The sequence below is a fragment of the Idiotropiscis lumnitzeri genome, chromosome 8 (assembly GCF_059441095.1).
Source record: "Idiotropiscis lumnitzeri isolate Australia: NSW breed Sydney's pygmy pipehorse chromosome 8, RoL_Ilum_1.0, whole genome shotgun sequence".
Lineage (NCBI taxonomy): Eukaryota > Metazoa > Chordata > Actinopteri > Syngnathiformes > Syngnathidae > Idiotropiscis > Idiotropiscis lumnitzeri.
In genome coordinates, this window is record NC_142398.1 from 9,339,454 (window position 1) to 9,356,976 (window position 17,523).

The window sequence follows — 17,523 nt, forward strand, 5'->3', positions numbered from 1 at the left end:
TATCATGACTTTTTTCTTGGCATTCCCGTAAAACAATTTACCAGTGTGGCCCTTTAAACCTTTGTAATTTCCTTTCAACAATAATATGGTATTGACGTTTTGGAAAGGGCTTACTGCAAGATTCACTTAGAGCTTATTAGCAGTGAAGGTGTTGTTGTATTTCAAAACCAAAAATAGGGTCCGCCTACCCGAGCATCGGTGACAGCATCAGCAAAGTCATCTTCAGGCTTTAAAAAACACAACACCAAATTTGGGGTTTTTGGACACTGAAGCGGGATCCACTTTGGTGTGTCCCACTTCGTTAAAAGAACACCCAACGCCACTGGCCGACTCTCAAGCAGACACTCATGTACATTGTAAATTCCGAGGGCCACATTTTGGCACCGAGCTAGAATGCAGAACAGCAGAATGTATGGAAGCGCTAGAATGTCCCACATACTCACAGTAAAGTGGGCGGTCCATTCGACTGCCCCCCCACTTTTCTTCCTTGATGCTGACGATGCTCGAGTGGACGGGCTCGCGCTTGCCCGATTGACGGAAAAGGGTCCCTCAATTGAATGTATTTCTACCTCTTGCAGGACATTGTCGGATAGGGAAGTAAATAATTAAAGGAAAGGGACCCTTTTTGACTGCACCAACCCTGCCACTGCTGGTAAGCTCGACTTATCCATTGTGACTCCATACAGTATGTGCCCATCTTGTTTTTTTTTTGTTTTTTTGATAAGGACTTTTTTGCTTTGATTTGTCACCTCCCTGCATGGAATTCCCTTACATGTAAAGGTGTTATGGTGGATCTGGGATTTCTGTCTGCTGCAGTTTTGTATTGTGACGAATGTGTGCCCCCCCCCCTCATAAAGCCTGGCAAATTATGAAGGCAAAAGCCAAAGCATTGAGTTTCATTTTTTGTAGGCATTTCGCACCCCTTGGCATGGCTTTTTGTATGCTTACTGGAAAAAAAAAAAAAAAAAAAAGCTGCGTAATCCCATTCTGCTATCCGCATGGGAATTTCAGTCACGGTATTGAGCACGTTATACTACACGATTTGCCTTGTAAAAACAAAACAAACAAAATCTAAATGTTTAACTTAATTAAAGCCAGTGTGACACGAATACATGCTGCCAAGACCTGGTGCTAATACGCTATCCAGTTCCCCCTTGATTATCACATTACAGCGGCTCAAATCAATTGATAAACTCCCATTCAATACGCCCCGACTATTTAATTGAGTCACAGTCTATTGGATTTGAGGGCCGTGCACGTTGCAGACATGCTGACAGCAGTAAACATTGGCAGGATGCTCTCTTGCTCACGCTCTGTCTGTCTGCGCTATGCTGAGAAGAGCTGCTTTCGTCCTTAAACTTGATACAGTCATAAAGCAGGAGGCAACTCTTCGGAGTAAGGCATGCAGTCGCTGGAAGGTGTTTATTTATCCAAATGCATGATATGTACTGCATGACTAGAGATTGTATCTAAATTGAAATTGAAATTCAAATAAAATGACAAATAAAATACAATGTTGTATATATATATATATATATATATATATGATAACAAATAATGTATATTTGATATAAGGTATTCATAATATATTGATTGAATGTCTTTCCTCATATAATGACCAGGATCCTTTATTTACTCAACTGCAGAAAATAAGGCAACTTATTAAAGTTTTGGTTTTTTTTTGTTTTTTTTTTACAAACGAAAACAATTGCACATATGATGACTATACAGAATTTGAAATATTTTACAATGGTAAAATATTGATTAAAATTAAGTATTAAAATAGTGTAGCGAGCAAGTAATTCTCTTAAAAATGGTTGGAGGGGTTATTGACTAAACTGTGGAGGGTACAATTGGAGGTACAATCTTTATTTGGCGGTAGGTCATGATTTTTGCAAATTCCATTTGCAATTTTAATATTATTAGTACAATTAAAATGTATTGAAGATCAATGGATGGTCTATATATACAGATAGAGAGAGATATTTTTTCAGCATAAAAATTGAATAAAACAATTTTTTAAAAAAACACTGAAAATTCACATATAAAATGTTTTACAATTTCATCTTAACTGATGCCACATCTTTCTGCATGCAACCTAAGTTGTGGCAAAGATGCTTGCTTCTGTCCTTTTTCCCTGAGGCAGTGCTTCTCAATTATAATGCGTTTACGCCGCCCCTAAAGAAGAAGAAAATATTTCATGCTTAGTCCAACACTCCTTATCGTATCATTTGTCTCCAGAATATTTGAAGTACATCCATTCCTGAAAAAAATGCGCCTGCTATTGCCACCAACTATAGTGGATGTGCAATTACACTATTCACGTTATTCTAGTACGGCAAAAACAGCATGTTCCCCAGGATTAAACGAGCCCCCCTGCCATTGCATCCGTCAAAGGATTTGAGAAGGACTGTCTTCAGGAGGAAAAACATTTGGGCATGGTGTCTATTAGAGACGAGGCAGTTTGCAATTTAACTTCATGGCCCAAATGGACGATTCCGACTCAGTTTTTCTTTCTTTTTGCTAGGCACAGCTCCAACATTAACCTGCACCGCAAACTGCTGACCAAAGAGCTGGACGACATCGTCCTGGACCCCCAACTCTCGCCACTGCCCAAGGACTTCGGAGCCGAGTTACTGGCCAAGATTTACGCCGGGCACCACCACCACATGGCTTTGGACCCGATGGGCGGGATGGCTTTCCGAGGTTTCGGGCCCGCCGCCACCTTAATGCGCGGCGAGCATTCCCCCACGGGCAACGAGTACCCCCAGCACCATCTCCACCAAGACCTGAAGAACAACCACCACCACCACCGCGGCTTCCCCCGAGGTGGGCAGGACGACTACATGGTCCTGGACCTGAGCACTACGTCCATCGTCCAGTCCAGCGGCAGCATCCACTCCTCGCACGAGTCGGACGAGGGCAGCGACGAAGGCATCCTATTGGACGACCTGGAGGAGGACGAGGAGGATGACGAGGAGGGCAACAGCGAAGGGGAGGACTGCGGTGGCGGGCGCGGGGACGAAAGCGGAGAAAAGAGCGGACTGGCGCGCTCGGAATCGCCCTTCCGCCTCTCGTCAGAGAACGGCGGCGGCGCTGGGATCGTGTGCAACATCTGCCAGAAAATGTACAGCAACAAGGGGACCTTGCGCGTGCACTACAAGACGGTGCACCTGCGCGAGATGCACAAGTGCAAAGTGGCCGGCTGCAACATGGTGTTCAGCTCCGTGCGCAGCCGCAACAGACACTCGCAGAACCCCAACCTGCACAAGAACATGCCCTTCGCCACACTCATAGGCTGAACCTCCTCGAAATCCTCCTCCTCCTCCAGCGCCGCCGTCGGCGCCGCCTGTGAACCCAAAACTTGACTCCTCCTCCTTTCCGAATGACTCGAGCGAGGACTTTATGCTTTCTGGAAAAGACTCCTTTTGTTTTGTTCGGTTGGCGTTTCATGAACCTCTTCCCCTGTTTTATCTCCAAAGAATCTATCAAACCTCTTATTTGTGACCTTGCCTGCAGACAAGATAGTATTGAGGAGAAAAAAAAAACTCTTGTTGTATTTGTGTAATGATAGCTTTTAAATGACCCCGCCCCTTAAAACGGAGAAAAAAAAAGCATGACAGCTTCATTTGTAAATAATGCCCCCCGAGAGGCTTTTTGATGTAAAAGACTTGTGATGATGGTCGTTTGTTTCTCTCTCTCTCTCTATCTCGATCTTTTTATTTTTTTTGCTTCTCTCGCTTATGGTTTTATGTTACAGTCCAGTACAATACTTCCAGCTATAAGCAAGAAAGAGGTAGCATCTTAACTATCTTGAGTCATTGTATCACTACACGAGGGAAAGGGGGGAAAACAGAATATCATGTGAATGACTTTGTTCGATACTGTATTCCGAGGTGGCCGGCATGCTCTTTGAGGCTCCAACACTGATATCATTGTGTTTTCTATTGATTTGTTCCCCCTGTTTTTCCCCTTTCATGTTTATGAGCTTTATTAGTATACGATTCAGTTTTTTGCACTTTGCATCTATACGAGGGGATGTGTAATATTAGTAGAAGTGAGGACTTTTTTGCAATGGTGAGAGACCAGATGTGTTGTTTGACGGTAAACTTTAACATACACGTGCCAGTTTTCATTTTGCACGTTGCCAAATGTATGAAAACATTAAAAAAATATATATCAAAGAAATTAGACAATTCCCCTAAAATCACCTCCTGTCACTTAAGCAGGGTACACACACCAATAATTAGAGTACAATGGACCCCTGCTTACTTGCAGTTTGGCACCTTTGCATTCACCTTTGCATAACGCATGAATATTGACTGCCATTAAAATCTTTTTCTTTTTTTTTTTTTTTTAATTTGGGAAGGCAAACCAAAAAATAAAATAAAAAAAAATCTTCAAATAAACACTGCTAAACATTCACTATGCGTTTTCCATGCAACATGGAATGGTAATGAGGGGGAAAAAACATCCTCCCAAAAATATTTAATAATATTTTTCAAATGATTATTTTTTTTAATCTTTTTTTTTTTTTTTAAATCAGTGACGATGTGAATCTGCTTGTGCTAAACCATGTGTATGTGAGGGTCCACTGTACATATATAGTTTGTTTGTTTGAAATGGATCATTCATAATTTTTAAATTTTTTTTTTTTTTTACTATTCACGAGCAGTCCCAGTCAGTATCCCCACTGTCCACTGTATTCTTCAAGCATTCCGATCAAAGACTCTTAAAGATGATCCTGAGTTATTATCCCGTAGTGTGAGTTGTGTTAAGACTGATCCTTCCTCCCCAATCTGCTCAGTAGACGGTTGAGAGGGTGACGATTGTTAAACCTGTTCAACGCCTATGATGGCAAATTCTCATGTGTGTGGTCAACACCTACTCCAGCCGAGCGATTCGGTAAAAGTCGGTCTGTGTGCGCCCCGCTTTAAAGAAAAAAAAGCAAAGGTGGGCTAATGGAGTCACATTGTCAAGCGAGAATTGTCCTCACCCAACGGATTCACTTCCACTCTGACCAAACGAACAGCAAAAGCTCTTTCGGTATATGTACTTAAAACCCCATTCGATTGATATGATGCACTTGAGTCTTAAAAATCATTTTGCTGTGACATCAGTTACAATTCTGTGAAAAAAAAAAAAGAAAACACTTACACAACTGTCTTATGGTACAATTGCATCCAGTGGTCCAAGTAGCCGAGGGGAACGGGGTATTTATTGGTGGGTAGAGATATGTTGATTAAGTATTTTCAGTATTTTTTCCATTCTTTTTATTTGAAAAAAAAGAGTTCCTTCTTCCTTGGTTTTAACATTGTCTCAGCAATGCCATGTGTTACTATACAACAGTCTTTTTTTTTTTTTTGTCGTACTTGACTTGGTGCTACACACAGAAGGACAAAATATGCAGTGTTACGTGCTGATATATGTACAGTATTTACCCCACCTATCCATTTGTTTTATAGTACATAAGTCAAGACCGCGAGTAACTGACACGCCCCCAAATGTTTATAATTTGCCTGTATTCATAGTTTTTAATCCATAAATATACCACAAATTCTGATCCCAAAACAGAAATACCATTTCAAAACCCGCTTGCAGTATTACTTACGCATGAAAAAATGCGTGTTTATATTGCCTTTGCAACCTGGAAAAATATTTGCTATTGTCAAGCGATAATGTTACTTAGGTTGTTTGTAAAGTTGAACTTTTTATTAGCAACTCAACCAGGAAAAAAAAAATACACTCTCCGTAACTTCCACTAACAACCCAGGCTAAACTTAACTCCTCCCCAACATACAAAGATGTTACATCGCAATATACAGTACGTAAAATATTTCTTACTATTTTCCCATTATCTTTGGCGACATCTCGGAACTATACACAGTATATATTGTACTTTCGATTACCACAGAATCAAACATATATATCGTACTTTATCAAAACGGAATCCCACAAAATCGAACTGAATCCAATATTTCCTAAAATGAACCGTTCTTGAATTGTATTGCACCCCATATATCGAGATACGTATATGTTGATGCATTTTAGCCTGCTCTAGTCTGTTTGTGTAGAACACCATTTTCTGTCCATTGAATCCGGGGTTCAATGGTTCCGGGTCTAGAAAGTCCAGGTTTTGAAGTAACGTAGAAGTACAATTTGTACCGCGGCAAACAAAACTTAAGAGTGCTGAGTGTAAATGTGTCTCAACAATGCTCAAATACACAGTGACCAGGTTGCCGGTCCAAAAAAAATCCTTTGGATTCATTTTTTTATCCTTCAGTCTGTAAATTCCACACAGTTGAACGGAGGACTGTTCATCACTTTTCAAGTCACTGAGCGAGTGCATATGTTGTTAATGTAGCTCACGCAACATCACAGATTCAACACACTAAGTCAGTTTGTATAGATGCTTCATTCTTTTTCTTTTAAGCCCGTCTTAATTTGAACTGGAACCTGTGAAATGTCAACAGTCTTAAAATAATAATAATAATAAAAATGTTGTAAATTCATATTGCTGATGTTTTGTGCCAATCATACTTTAGCGTTTTTAGGTAGTACACTTGAGGACCTGCGTATACGTCTTAAAGAGTCACAGCGATGCGGCGACGCAAAGCAGGATGTATTATGTGTGCTTTGCTGGGAAGAAAATGGTGATTTTCAAAGCATCGTGAAAACTGCAAAAGTTACTTCAAAAGATGGGGGAAAGTGGTCCGCATTCGTTCCAAAAAATAATTCTTTTTTTTTGTTGTTTGTTTGTTTCTGTATCATAACTGTCCATGTTTAGTTTTTTTTTGTTTTTTGTTTTTTTTTTTGCATAAAATGCATAAGGGTTTTGGGATGTAAATGGAATTTTATTCATATTTTGTCCAAATACCTCTTGTAATTTGTATCAGAATTCTTGTACAATTTTTATATTAAAGATTTATCAGTCACTGGCATTTTGTCACCGCATCTCATTTTGCTTTTTGTATGTCGCTGCAGAAAATGTACACCCGCGTGAAGGTGTCAATCACAGTGTGATATTTCATCAGGTTTTCCAGGGCCCTTTAATTACCTAAAGATAAAAGTCCTGGGAGAACAGGCTATCTTGACCAATTAGTGGATGATTAGATTAAAAGAGTTAATAAAAGGCTAAGCGGCATGAGGCAACGCCACTGCTGGTGTTTGCAAATTAGCGGGTTGGTCATCAGAAGAGGAGGGAAATAACACAGAATGGCTTCAATTGAAACTGGAAACACTCTGCAGTAATTCATATAACCATTATGTCTATAAAACAAGCACATTTCTAATTACATTTGGAAAGTCAAATAACTGTAACTCCAGGTCCATCGCTGAACTAATAGACATGGAATTAATGTGTTTGAAGGGGAATTAACAGTTCACAAAACTTCCAAGAGTTTGAACAATGGTCACCGAGCAAAGTAGTGAAAAAAAGAATACATTTGATGAGTCAATTTTACGTTTAATCACAGGATTGGGATGGTACAGGATAAAATATTCACAGGGGCAGGGTGATCAGGATTATCGAATAGTAAGACAAAAAACAATTTCTTTTTTTTTTTTCATGGGGCGGACCTCCAAAATGGGAGCTGTACGGGACTGGGTGTCATTCAGAATGGGAGCGTGACGGATACACACCGTATCTGTATAATGAACCGACTTTCAGTCATCCCAATTTGACAGATTGACTAGTCTGATGGAAAAACATTCACATCAATTCATGAATTGCTTCGATGCTATGATTACTTGCTGCTGGGCATTTTTTTTTGTGTACAATACAAACACAACAATCAGAATTAAACTCTTACAGAAGCAATGTTTTCTATATATTTACCATACGCTTTTACCGCCTTTTTTTCCGTGTTGGGACAAATTTTATACAGCAAAATTTAATTCAATATGTAGACTATTAAGTCACTGCATTCATATTCCATCCATAACGAAATGGCTGCTGACATTTTTCTTGAGCGCAATCGTACACATCCAGTTAGTCGAATTTTGACTTTCGACGTTGTTGAAAGAGCATTCACACTTAAAATACACGGCAATTACCTTTTTTTTTAATTTTTTTTAAACAATTTGTGTTAAATGGAAACAAGAGTCTAAAAGTGCAATAATTTGCCATTAGAGACAAGCACATTCTCAAATAGTAGCTTACAAAAGTGGTGACATTTAAATCATAGCAAATACACACACACGCACACACGCACACACACGCATACAAACATTGCATCCAGTGACTGTATTGAGTGGCAATCAATTTCCATCCAGGACGAACTAATTGTAAAACTGATTGAAATTATATGAATTTATATATATAATATAAACTGTCATTGCTTTCTTCCCTGATTCCGAGTGATTGAACATCACAAAGAACGACGGGCACGACTGAGGGGAGATGCATTATTATCCATCTGAAAAGTAAACTTCAAGATAATTTTCTTCTGCCTAATACACACCAAATGCTTTTTTGGGGGTCTGGGCGTCATTGATTTAGTTCTACACCAGTGAGGTCTGCAATGTTGGCTAATGCTATTGACGAGCCATCAGTCTTGTCCAGAAGTGTGGAGGCTTGCAGCCCTCCTTCCAAGGCAAAAGAAGAGCGAGGAAGACGAAAGAGAGCAAGGAAGAGGCGGGGGGAGGGGGAAGTGGGGTGGCGGATGGAACATCAATGGACAGTGATGGAGAGCGGGGAGGAGGGCGAAGATGCAAGCGCAGCACGCAACACTCACACCCCTGTCCATGGTTTGGGAACACTAAATTAGAAAAAAGACAAAAGGGATGAGGAGAGGGAGAAACTGTAAACAGCCGCATCGATCCAACTAGTGTCGGGCAAATCAAACCATTAGGAGGCCGCAACGTCTCACGCCTGCTGGAGGAGCTGGCGGAGACGCACTCCAGTGAGCAGGAAAAAGTTTGCGGCAACACACTAGTGAGAAACACGCTTTAGAAGAAACCAAATCATTCGGAGTCACGATTGCCGCCAGTGTCAAAGATGATGTCTGATGATGATGATCCTGAGGCGGGAGGTGGGTTGAGGACAGGAGCTGCCAACCTTTACTCAATCAAGGCACATATTTTGCGGCTGAAAAATCTCACAAAAAATGTTTTTTTTTTAAGGTGCAGTGCAGTTGGACATTGACTTAAGAAGTCGCGTTGTAACACTCAAGACTTGACTCCCTAAAGTCATGGGCTCGTTATTTTCCATGAAGACCAGTTAAGACCAGAGAGCTTAAGATTTTTCATTAGTTAGTTTTGAACTCACTTTGTATTTTTCTTTTCAAATTAATTAAATTGTAATTCTTTTTTTCAGATTTTTGAAACCCAAACATTTTAGTTTAGTTGATCAGTTTTACTATTAGTTTTAGTTTTTCTTCCATCCATATATGGGTTATTTCTTGTGTACATGATTTAAAAAAAGCAGACATGTCTATAGATAGAAAAATGAAAACCCCCAAAAGGTTTGGTATAAAATTATTTGACAAAAACTAAGCACATTATCACTACAATTGCAGTTAGTTTTAGTTTAGTAAATGTAAAATGTATTTTCACTTAGCTATTGTTTTAATTTCTTTTGGGGGGGGGGGGGGCGTTTACGAAATGTGTTTTTTTTTTTTATTCTAGTTTAGATTTTATTTTTGGGGGCCAGTTATTTTTTTTATTTTGTCTTTTGTTTTTTAAATTGTGTTTAATTTGTTAGTTATATTAGTTTTACTATTTATTAAAATGCTTTGTTTTAGATTAGCTTATTCGTTGGAGCGAAAGTTTTATTTTTCAAAAAAGGGGTACTTCATGTGCGCAAGATTAAAATATACCAACTGACAGATAAAACTGAAACCCCTAAAGCTCATCCATGAAATTGTATGAAAAAGATGAACGTGAAGCAAAGCTCCCATCAGCAATATATTTTATTTCAAAACACTCATTTCGATTCTATTTCATTTAATAAAATGCATTTCCAATTTTTGTTGTAGTTACTTTGGCCGTTTGTCAACTATAATAAGCTTGGCACTGATCTGCTATTCGTCAACATCATTCATGTGATAACAAAGAGAAGACCTTGATAAGAGAACAAATACTTTCCATTTTTTTGTTACTAACCATCCACCACTGTTTTATCCGACATGTACAAAATGATTCTATAATTTTCGTCCAGACCACGCTCCAGACGGAAAAACTCAGGTTAACTTGGATGTCCTCTGTTGTTGGACAGTGACAACTGCTTCCATCTTAACAACTCAGCTCATCTTTATTTATATTGCACTTTCACTGTTAGAAAAGTAAATTCAGCACTCAATAGGCAATTTTAAAGAGATTGTTTATATTTCTCTTTTACGTTTTCTAAAGCTTTTCCTCTGCTTCAGCAAAGATGTGCTAGCGCGGCCCGACACGAAGGGGTTAAGCCAGAGAGAAGGCCGGACGGCAGAAATGAAAAAAGCCCTTTGGCAACCCTGGGACAGAGGGAACGCTGAACTCATCACAAACTCCTCCGGTGCATAATGACCCCGACAAGACGGGAATCCCTTTTAATTAAAGTGAAGGCAGATCAGTTAAGCAGATGGATGCCGACAAATATTAGGGGAAATAGAATGTTTAATGGCCTGTGCACTTATCGCCGGCTATTTTCCGCGGCCGGACCTGAACTGATAAACAGAACGGGGAGCCTTGTTAATCAACCTTACAACCTTTAAAGCCCGAGATAAGAAAATAATTCGGGATCTTTGTAAATTAGCTCGAGATGTGGCTAGCACTCGGGGCCGAGCGGCCAGGAGAATTTCTATCAGGGTAATAGCCTTGCGCCGCCTTGGAGAACTTTCGGGGCGGAAAGCGGGGAAGATATTTTTTTTGCTATTTGCTTGATTTTTTTTTTCTAATATTATTATTTTAGTTGGGGTTTGACCCTCTTTACAGGAACCCTGCCGTGCTCTTATCGGTCACACGGGCGAGTCACCCGCCTGCGTGGAATTCATCTCCCGGGGGAATTGGAGATGGTGGCCCGCTTAAGGAGGTTAAGGGGAAGTGTGTACCCCCACAAAGTCAAATACAGGGAGGGTGAAGTGTTACGTTTTCATCTCATAACAAATTGCAGTCATGATCAAATTCAGCTACATTATACAAAGGTGATATTATTTTTACACAAGCGCTCACATTTTATGCAAATCTTTGATTATATGTTTTGTGTTTACCATCTAGTACCCTTTTTTGTGTTGTACGGCTCACTCACAAATGAAATCTGAAATCCACGTTTCCACACAGCGCTTAACACATCGACAGTATTAAACAACCTCATTAAAATTGAGACTCTTTTAGCTTTAATGCGCTATCGACGTTTTATCCTTTCGAATAGCAATGAGTCGTTTCAAATTGCATTTTAGCAGTAAACATTTTGAAAAGGTAGTGCATTGCACAAATTAAACTGGTGTTCATTTAGGGAAACTTAGGCATGCACCTTACATAGTGTAATAAAGGCGTTATATATATAGATGTATTGTGTTGTATTTGTTAAGCAATGTGCAAAAAAACGAATAGAACAATACCCAATGTTGTCAGCAGGGGTTGTCTCTGATTACGCTTTTCTATACATTTTATTTTCCAATTGTTTCAGTCTATTGTTGATTGCAGTTTTTTTACAGTAAAGTCCAACGGACAGATGCAGAATTGCATTGAATTTCATTTGTTGAATGGGTGTTTTCTGACATGAAATGACAAAACCCAAATGCACTATATTACATCATTCTAATGGATGCTGATAACATCTAGAATTGAAAATATTTTGACCAATTTTAGATGAGTGGGCCTGCTGTGGTGAGGAAAAGTATGAATCACTTCGGAAATGGTTTGCCAAAATGTAAAGAAAAATTCAAGATACAGTCTGTCTTTTAATACGTGTAATGCGTTTTGTCACGTTCTATTGTCATTCAGAGCTCGGAAATATAACATCAAAGTAAAAAGATATTTGGCCAATTATATAACAATTTTGGGCACAACGGTATCTTCTAGTATAAACCTCCTAAAATAGGAATAGTTACAATTTTCTTGAATAAGCAATGACTTTGTCTAAATAGCTAGCAGGAAGAGCATTATCAGTTTATTTCCATGTTATTCTTTAACGGTTATGTTCAACTGCTTCCTCCCTGGCCTCTTGAAAAATAAAAGGATGGGGGGGTACACCAGATTGAAGGTAATTACAGGGAGAAACATGGACATTTATCATTGGTGCTTTGGGACTTTAAACGCTCTCACTTACAATTTCCCCCCAGACCGTCGGCCATCGTGGGGCTGGCAGGTTGTGATCGGAGCACGAATGCCGGGCTCGAAGGCTCAGACTGCTGCCATATGTTGGTCTGACCCATGCCAGCAGCAAATGTGCTGAACAACGCACCTCGAGCCATGAAATCCGTGCCTTGGCAGCACGCGTGTGCACGGACCTCGAAGAAGTTTGCAAAAAAAAAAAAAAGTCGCCAAATGTTTTGTCCTGACTGCCTGGTGTCAGCCTGCAAACACGTTGCGGCCCATTATTTCTTCAGTGCACACGTGCATAATAGGCTGAATATCCATGGAGAACATCCCAGATTGCAATGGGTCACACCTGGTTATGCTTCTTCATCCCCCTCGCCATCCCTCCCCTGGCTCCGCACGCCGGTTCCCACACCGGCGGCATCTGGAAGCGATTGGCGGCAGAGTCACAGCGAGCCATAAAGCCCTCAAATGCTCACAAAAAGGCACGCGGGCTAGAACGTCAAACAATGTTGGCCCAATGGGCTGCCAACAGACACAGCGCATCTTGAACCCGGACAAACCCCTCTGCTCATTTTTTATCCGGCATGAACTATTCCTCCCCACCTCGCTCGCCCGCAAGCACCACCTGGGAATGAAAACACATTTTTAGACCCTAAATGGAATCGGGACTCGTGCTTGTTCAACTCAAAATGGTCGTTTACATGTCAATAGCCCAAAAAAAATACAATGAAAAATCCAAATCACACCAGATGAAAACAACTCTCAGTCAGCTTTCAGTATCCTGCATATTGAAAATCACAGGCAGCGGGGGAGCGGCGTTTACCTTTGCTCAATGGTCAAAACTAACCCAATTTGGGTAACACAGTGAAAAAAACATGTTGACCTTCACTCCTAAAACTCCTGGGTCAAAAGTAACGCGAATTGGGTGAAATAGGAAACCCAGTGTTGGTTCCAAAAGGGACCGAGCCAATGTTGGGTTATTTATACCCAGTAAATTGGGTTGAGGATTTGACACTGCATGTTCGGTCAAGATTTTCATTCAACAAAGGGTTAAAAACTACCGCTACTGATCAGGTGCTACAAAGATACGGGTTGCCAAGATATCAGTATAGCTGCTGTTGAAAATAATACTCGTTTTATTACCAATATTTTCCAAGAATGAAAATAATTAAGTGAACGTAGCCCATTCTGCTCAAAATCCCCAGCTACCTAGGGATTGGGTTAGAAAAACAATCCAGCATTTAACGTTTAGTGTGATGCTTTCTGTGACTCTCCCAGTATATCTCTGTTGTATTCTTCTTACAACATTCTGCGACTCTAAATTCAGTGGCCACTTCCAGGTGTTGCTACACTGCCGAGGCTTCTTTTGACCGTACTGTTAAGCACTTGATTGAAAGCTAATTAGCTGGCTAACTATTCACGTAATTGCGCATCCCCTTTTGGGTGACGAAACGCACTTCCAGATTATTAAGGAGATAATTCATGTTCCAATGTAAAATCAAAGTTTTTAGAAATTATAATTTCATGATTTCAATGGGCCGAAATTCAAAGGACAAGCGCACTGACGGGTTAACAAGCCACTCCAGAGATAATGTGATATCTCCGCCGGCTCTCAAGAGACGAGACGAGAGCCATTGTCACAGTACCGGCGGCGATGGGGTGATGGGGGCTTCAGTGTGTCACAGCCTTATATTGCATGTATCGATTGTCCATATCTGTTACGGAGGCTGGGATGCGTGTCCCAAATTCGATACGCTGTTAAATGGGGCAGAGGGCTTCCAAAGAGATGACAGCAGCAAGAACAAAGTCTTTACGAAGGCACAATTAAAATCAATTCAAATCATGCTAAATGACAGAAGAGAATATTTTTGCTATCTTGCTAAAGGTTAGCTTACCCGCTGCTAGTAAGTTAGCATTTAATCAATTCTCATGAAAATGGTAACTGACAAAAGGATAGGATGTCCGAAACATAGAAAATTGAACTTGGGGAAATTGACGTCAGGCACTGTTGGTGGCCTACTAAATGGTCCTCGGAAAGTTGTGTTGAGTTCATTTGCGGCTTTAGCGCTTTTGTGACTCAGGCTGCTAATTTGCTAGATGTTAGCATATAGCATCAACTGTTAGCCTGATAGCTTTTCAACTATATTCATTCGGAACCTGAACGCAGGGAATGATGAACAATCCTTATCTGGCTGGCGATTGTTTTACGCTTTCTCCCATTTGTATCTCCCATACCTCGCCCCCACCTTTCTGTGGCATGAAAAATGTTGGCCCAGCACTGGAGTGCAAAAATCTGCGCTGGAGCCATTTCAAGCCAGCGTTTTATTGCAAACAAATGCTGCCTTTGATACCCGCTGCAATAGGCGATACTTGAGTGTTTGTTTGTGCTGGAGGTGAAAAAGATTTGCTAACATTTGGAAGAAAGACATGCCGGTGAAACCTAAGGCAGGCGTGCACACAGACAAAAAATGTCATGCAGGAGCTGGTAATGATTTTCCACTCATTAGAGGGAAGTTTGAAGTGCGTGTCGGAAACCTTAGCCGTGGAAATCTGACAAGACAAGATTGCGGTGCGCACTTTCTTCTCCAAGAGCAGACATTTTCAAGGTAACATTTCCACATCCTATTAGCTTGTGGTAAACGTACCAATTGGATCCAGCCAGACGCTTTCATTGGGCATTTTTGACCTTGTTGCCTAAGAAGTTAAAAGACATTAGAGTCAGTTGGTCTGCAGGCATTGGATAAATAGGTTGTGTCAAGTTGAATTCCCCCTCATGACAAGGACCACAACGGCTATATTTATTGACAAAATATTGGGCGTGAAGAAGTGCTTTGCTCGACAAAAAGGCCGAACTTGAGCCTCTTCACCGTCCAAATCTGATGTCCTAGTTGGGATGGGATATTTTGATTTCAGTCTGTATCAATTATTTTTCTTAGTTTCTGCCAACAATAGATACACAGGTAACAAATATTGACATTATGATGTCAGATGACAAAAGTACAAAACATGTTATCAAAACAATCAATGGACGAAGTATTTTGAACTTCTTAAAATTGATTTTTAAAATGTTGCTACCGGTCTCTAAATCACTGAATGATTTGGGTCCTGAATACAATAAGGGAATTTCGTAGGGCGAGACTTGGGACGATTAGAAGAGCGAAGTTTTCGAAGCAGACATGGTGAAGCAGCTGTTATGCTGCACGCAAATGTAATAAGTTGCTAACCAAGGTGAAGTTGCTCCGCCATTCCTATGATTAATGTTAAGATATTTAAGGCACGGCAACTTTATTTACATAGCGCATTTCATACACTGGGAAACGCAGTGTTCTTAAGATATGATATGCGACTTCATTTACGCAGGCTAAAGTGGACAAGTGCATGTAGTTTTCCACATTTTGCTACGCTAAAGATGGATGCCGCCGGCGGTTTTCAGGCGGCCGACAATCAGGCATGGATCTTCACTACCCACGGCTAACAGCCGCTGCTGTGGTGTTAAGATTAATAGCACTGTTCAAATATGAGGTTAGCATAGCAACATTTTTACCGTCCCGACGTGTGGCTCTGTGCACGCCCACAACTGCTTGCTGCCGTCAGCGTCGCAGTGCGAGTGGTCGTCAATTTCGGATGAACAAACTCATCATCGACAACCCCTGGAGGTGGGTTTCTGTTAATGTTCCGCGTCACAGTGCGGCGCTGCTTTTAGAATCGGCTTTGGGATGTCTGATAGTGAGCTTCATGACAACCTGGGTTGTCATGCCTTGGTGAAATTTCAAATTTGGATTTTGAAATATTCAGCATGACAGTGACGATTCTAAGTAGAGTATGCTTTGAAAAAAAAAGGTTGGACAGCTTTTGAAAAATTCTAAGCACCAAAACTCCAGCAAGGAGGCCGACTTCACAGCCAAGTGTGGCCGCACTGGATGCGTCATTTTCGGATGAGTGGTGAAGGTGTAGCCCCGTGTGGCCTTGGTGAAAAAAAGTAAGTCAAGCGCACACTTGTGAATTAAATTGTAATATATATATATATATCGACTTACAAACAATTCATCTTACGAAAAGCCTCTTAGAACACATTGTGTTTACGTATCTTGATGACTTATTAAAGAAAACCGACGTCAGAAACCGCATGAAAGCTACTCATTTTCTCATTAATCCTTTAAATTACGCATTGGAAAGGCAAATTTTTTTGTGATGTTTCAGAGGTTAAAGTGGGCCCAAGCAGTGATGTCCACATGGATATTGGGGCTGGTTGCTCTTGTTGTTTTGACTTTATTAGCAACGTATTTACAATGACATTAAATGGACAAATTGTGATTGGTGCCATGTAGGAAAGGGGCGGGGGGTGTGGTCATACTACTCATTACCAGGAGACATTTTTGAATTCCTTCGGTTTGTATTGATTTTTTCAAAACAAAAAAAATTGAAAATGCAAGCTAATATAAATTTCCTGATTAAAAAAAATACATAAATTGAGCTTGTTGAAAAATGGATGATACCTTTAATGAACATACTTGAAGTGTTTCATTGCCAGGAGTCCTGACATGAGCTGAGGTTTGCATAAATTACTGAAACGTGTCATTTGTCCTTCACGTACACGGTCGGAATAATTTAGAAATGTATTAACAATATATAAATATATTTTTGATGTTATTTTGTTTTTGACAATTGGAGTTCAATGGAATACAATATAAGATTTCCCAACACTCATCTTGAGGTCAGTGGCCTGTAGAGGACGTCTTTAAACCCCAATTGAGGTGCTCCGGTCTATATTGGCGGGACGGGTGGAATTGTAAAAGAGATGACCCTTTCGCTAGTCACCCAGTTCTCCCTACACACACGCACACACACACCCTTGAACATCTATCGTTAAGCCTCCATAAATCTGATAAGCCACCAGGGTGGCTTCTGTGGCCAATCCGTGCGGGGAGTGGCGTGGCCATATCAGGCAGCTGCAAAGCCCCTCGTCAAGGGGGACTTCAAAGTGCTAGCTCGCACTCCTGAAAGCCGGCCCGTCTCTCCACCCTCCGCCCTCAGATGCCAGGGTGATGTCATTATCGAAGTCTTTCCTCGGACTCAGTTCCCATTGACGTCGTCGGACCCGTGAGGATTGATGACTTTGAAGCTTCTTTGCTGTCTCTCGCTGCTGTTCTCATTGCTCCCCTTCCCTCTTCCAACAAGCTCATTATGCTTGCGGAGGGACAGCAAATGCAAACATATGCTAACTCATGCTGCTCGCTTTGCCCCTCCTCTGCAAATAATGGTGGCAAGGCACAGCGGCAT

At 40.7% G+C, this 17,523-nt stretch overlaps 1 protein-coding gene across 3 annotated transcripts in view; it reads left to right on the forward strand.

Annotated features, from left to right (window-relative positions):
• The window catches only part of bnc2 (basonuclin zinc finger protein 2), a 181,017-nt gene extending 174,107 nt beyond the window's left edge, over positions 1-6,910 (forward strand). For all 3 annotated transcript variants that reach the window (XM_088303370.1, XM_088303372.1, XM_088303371.1), the window contains one exon: positions 2,528-6,910. In XM_088303370.1, coding sequence (XP_088159496.1) covers positions 2,528-3,302 — 775 coding nt within the window. In that variant the 3' untranslated portion in view covers positions 3,303-6,910. The remainder of the gene's footprint in view (positions 1-2,527) is intronic.
• The last annotated feature ends 10,613 nt before the right edge of the window (positions 6,911-17,523 follow it).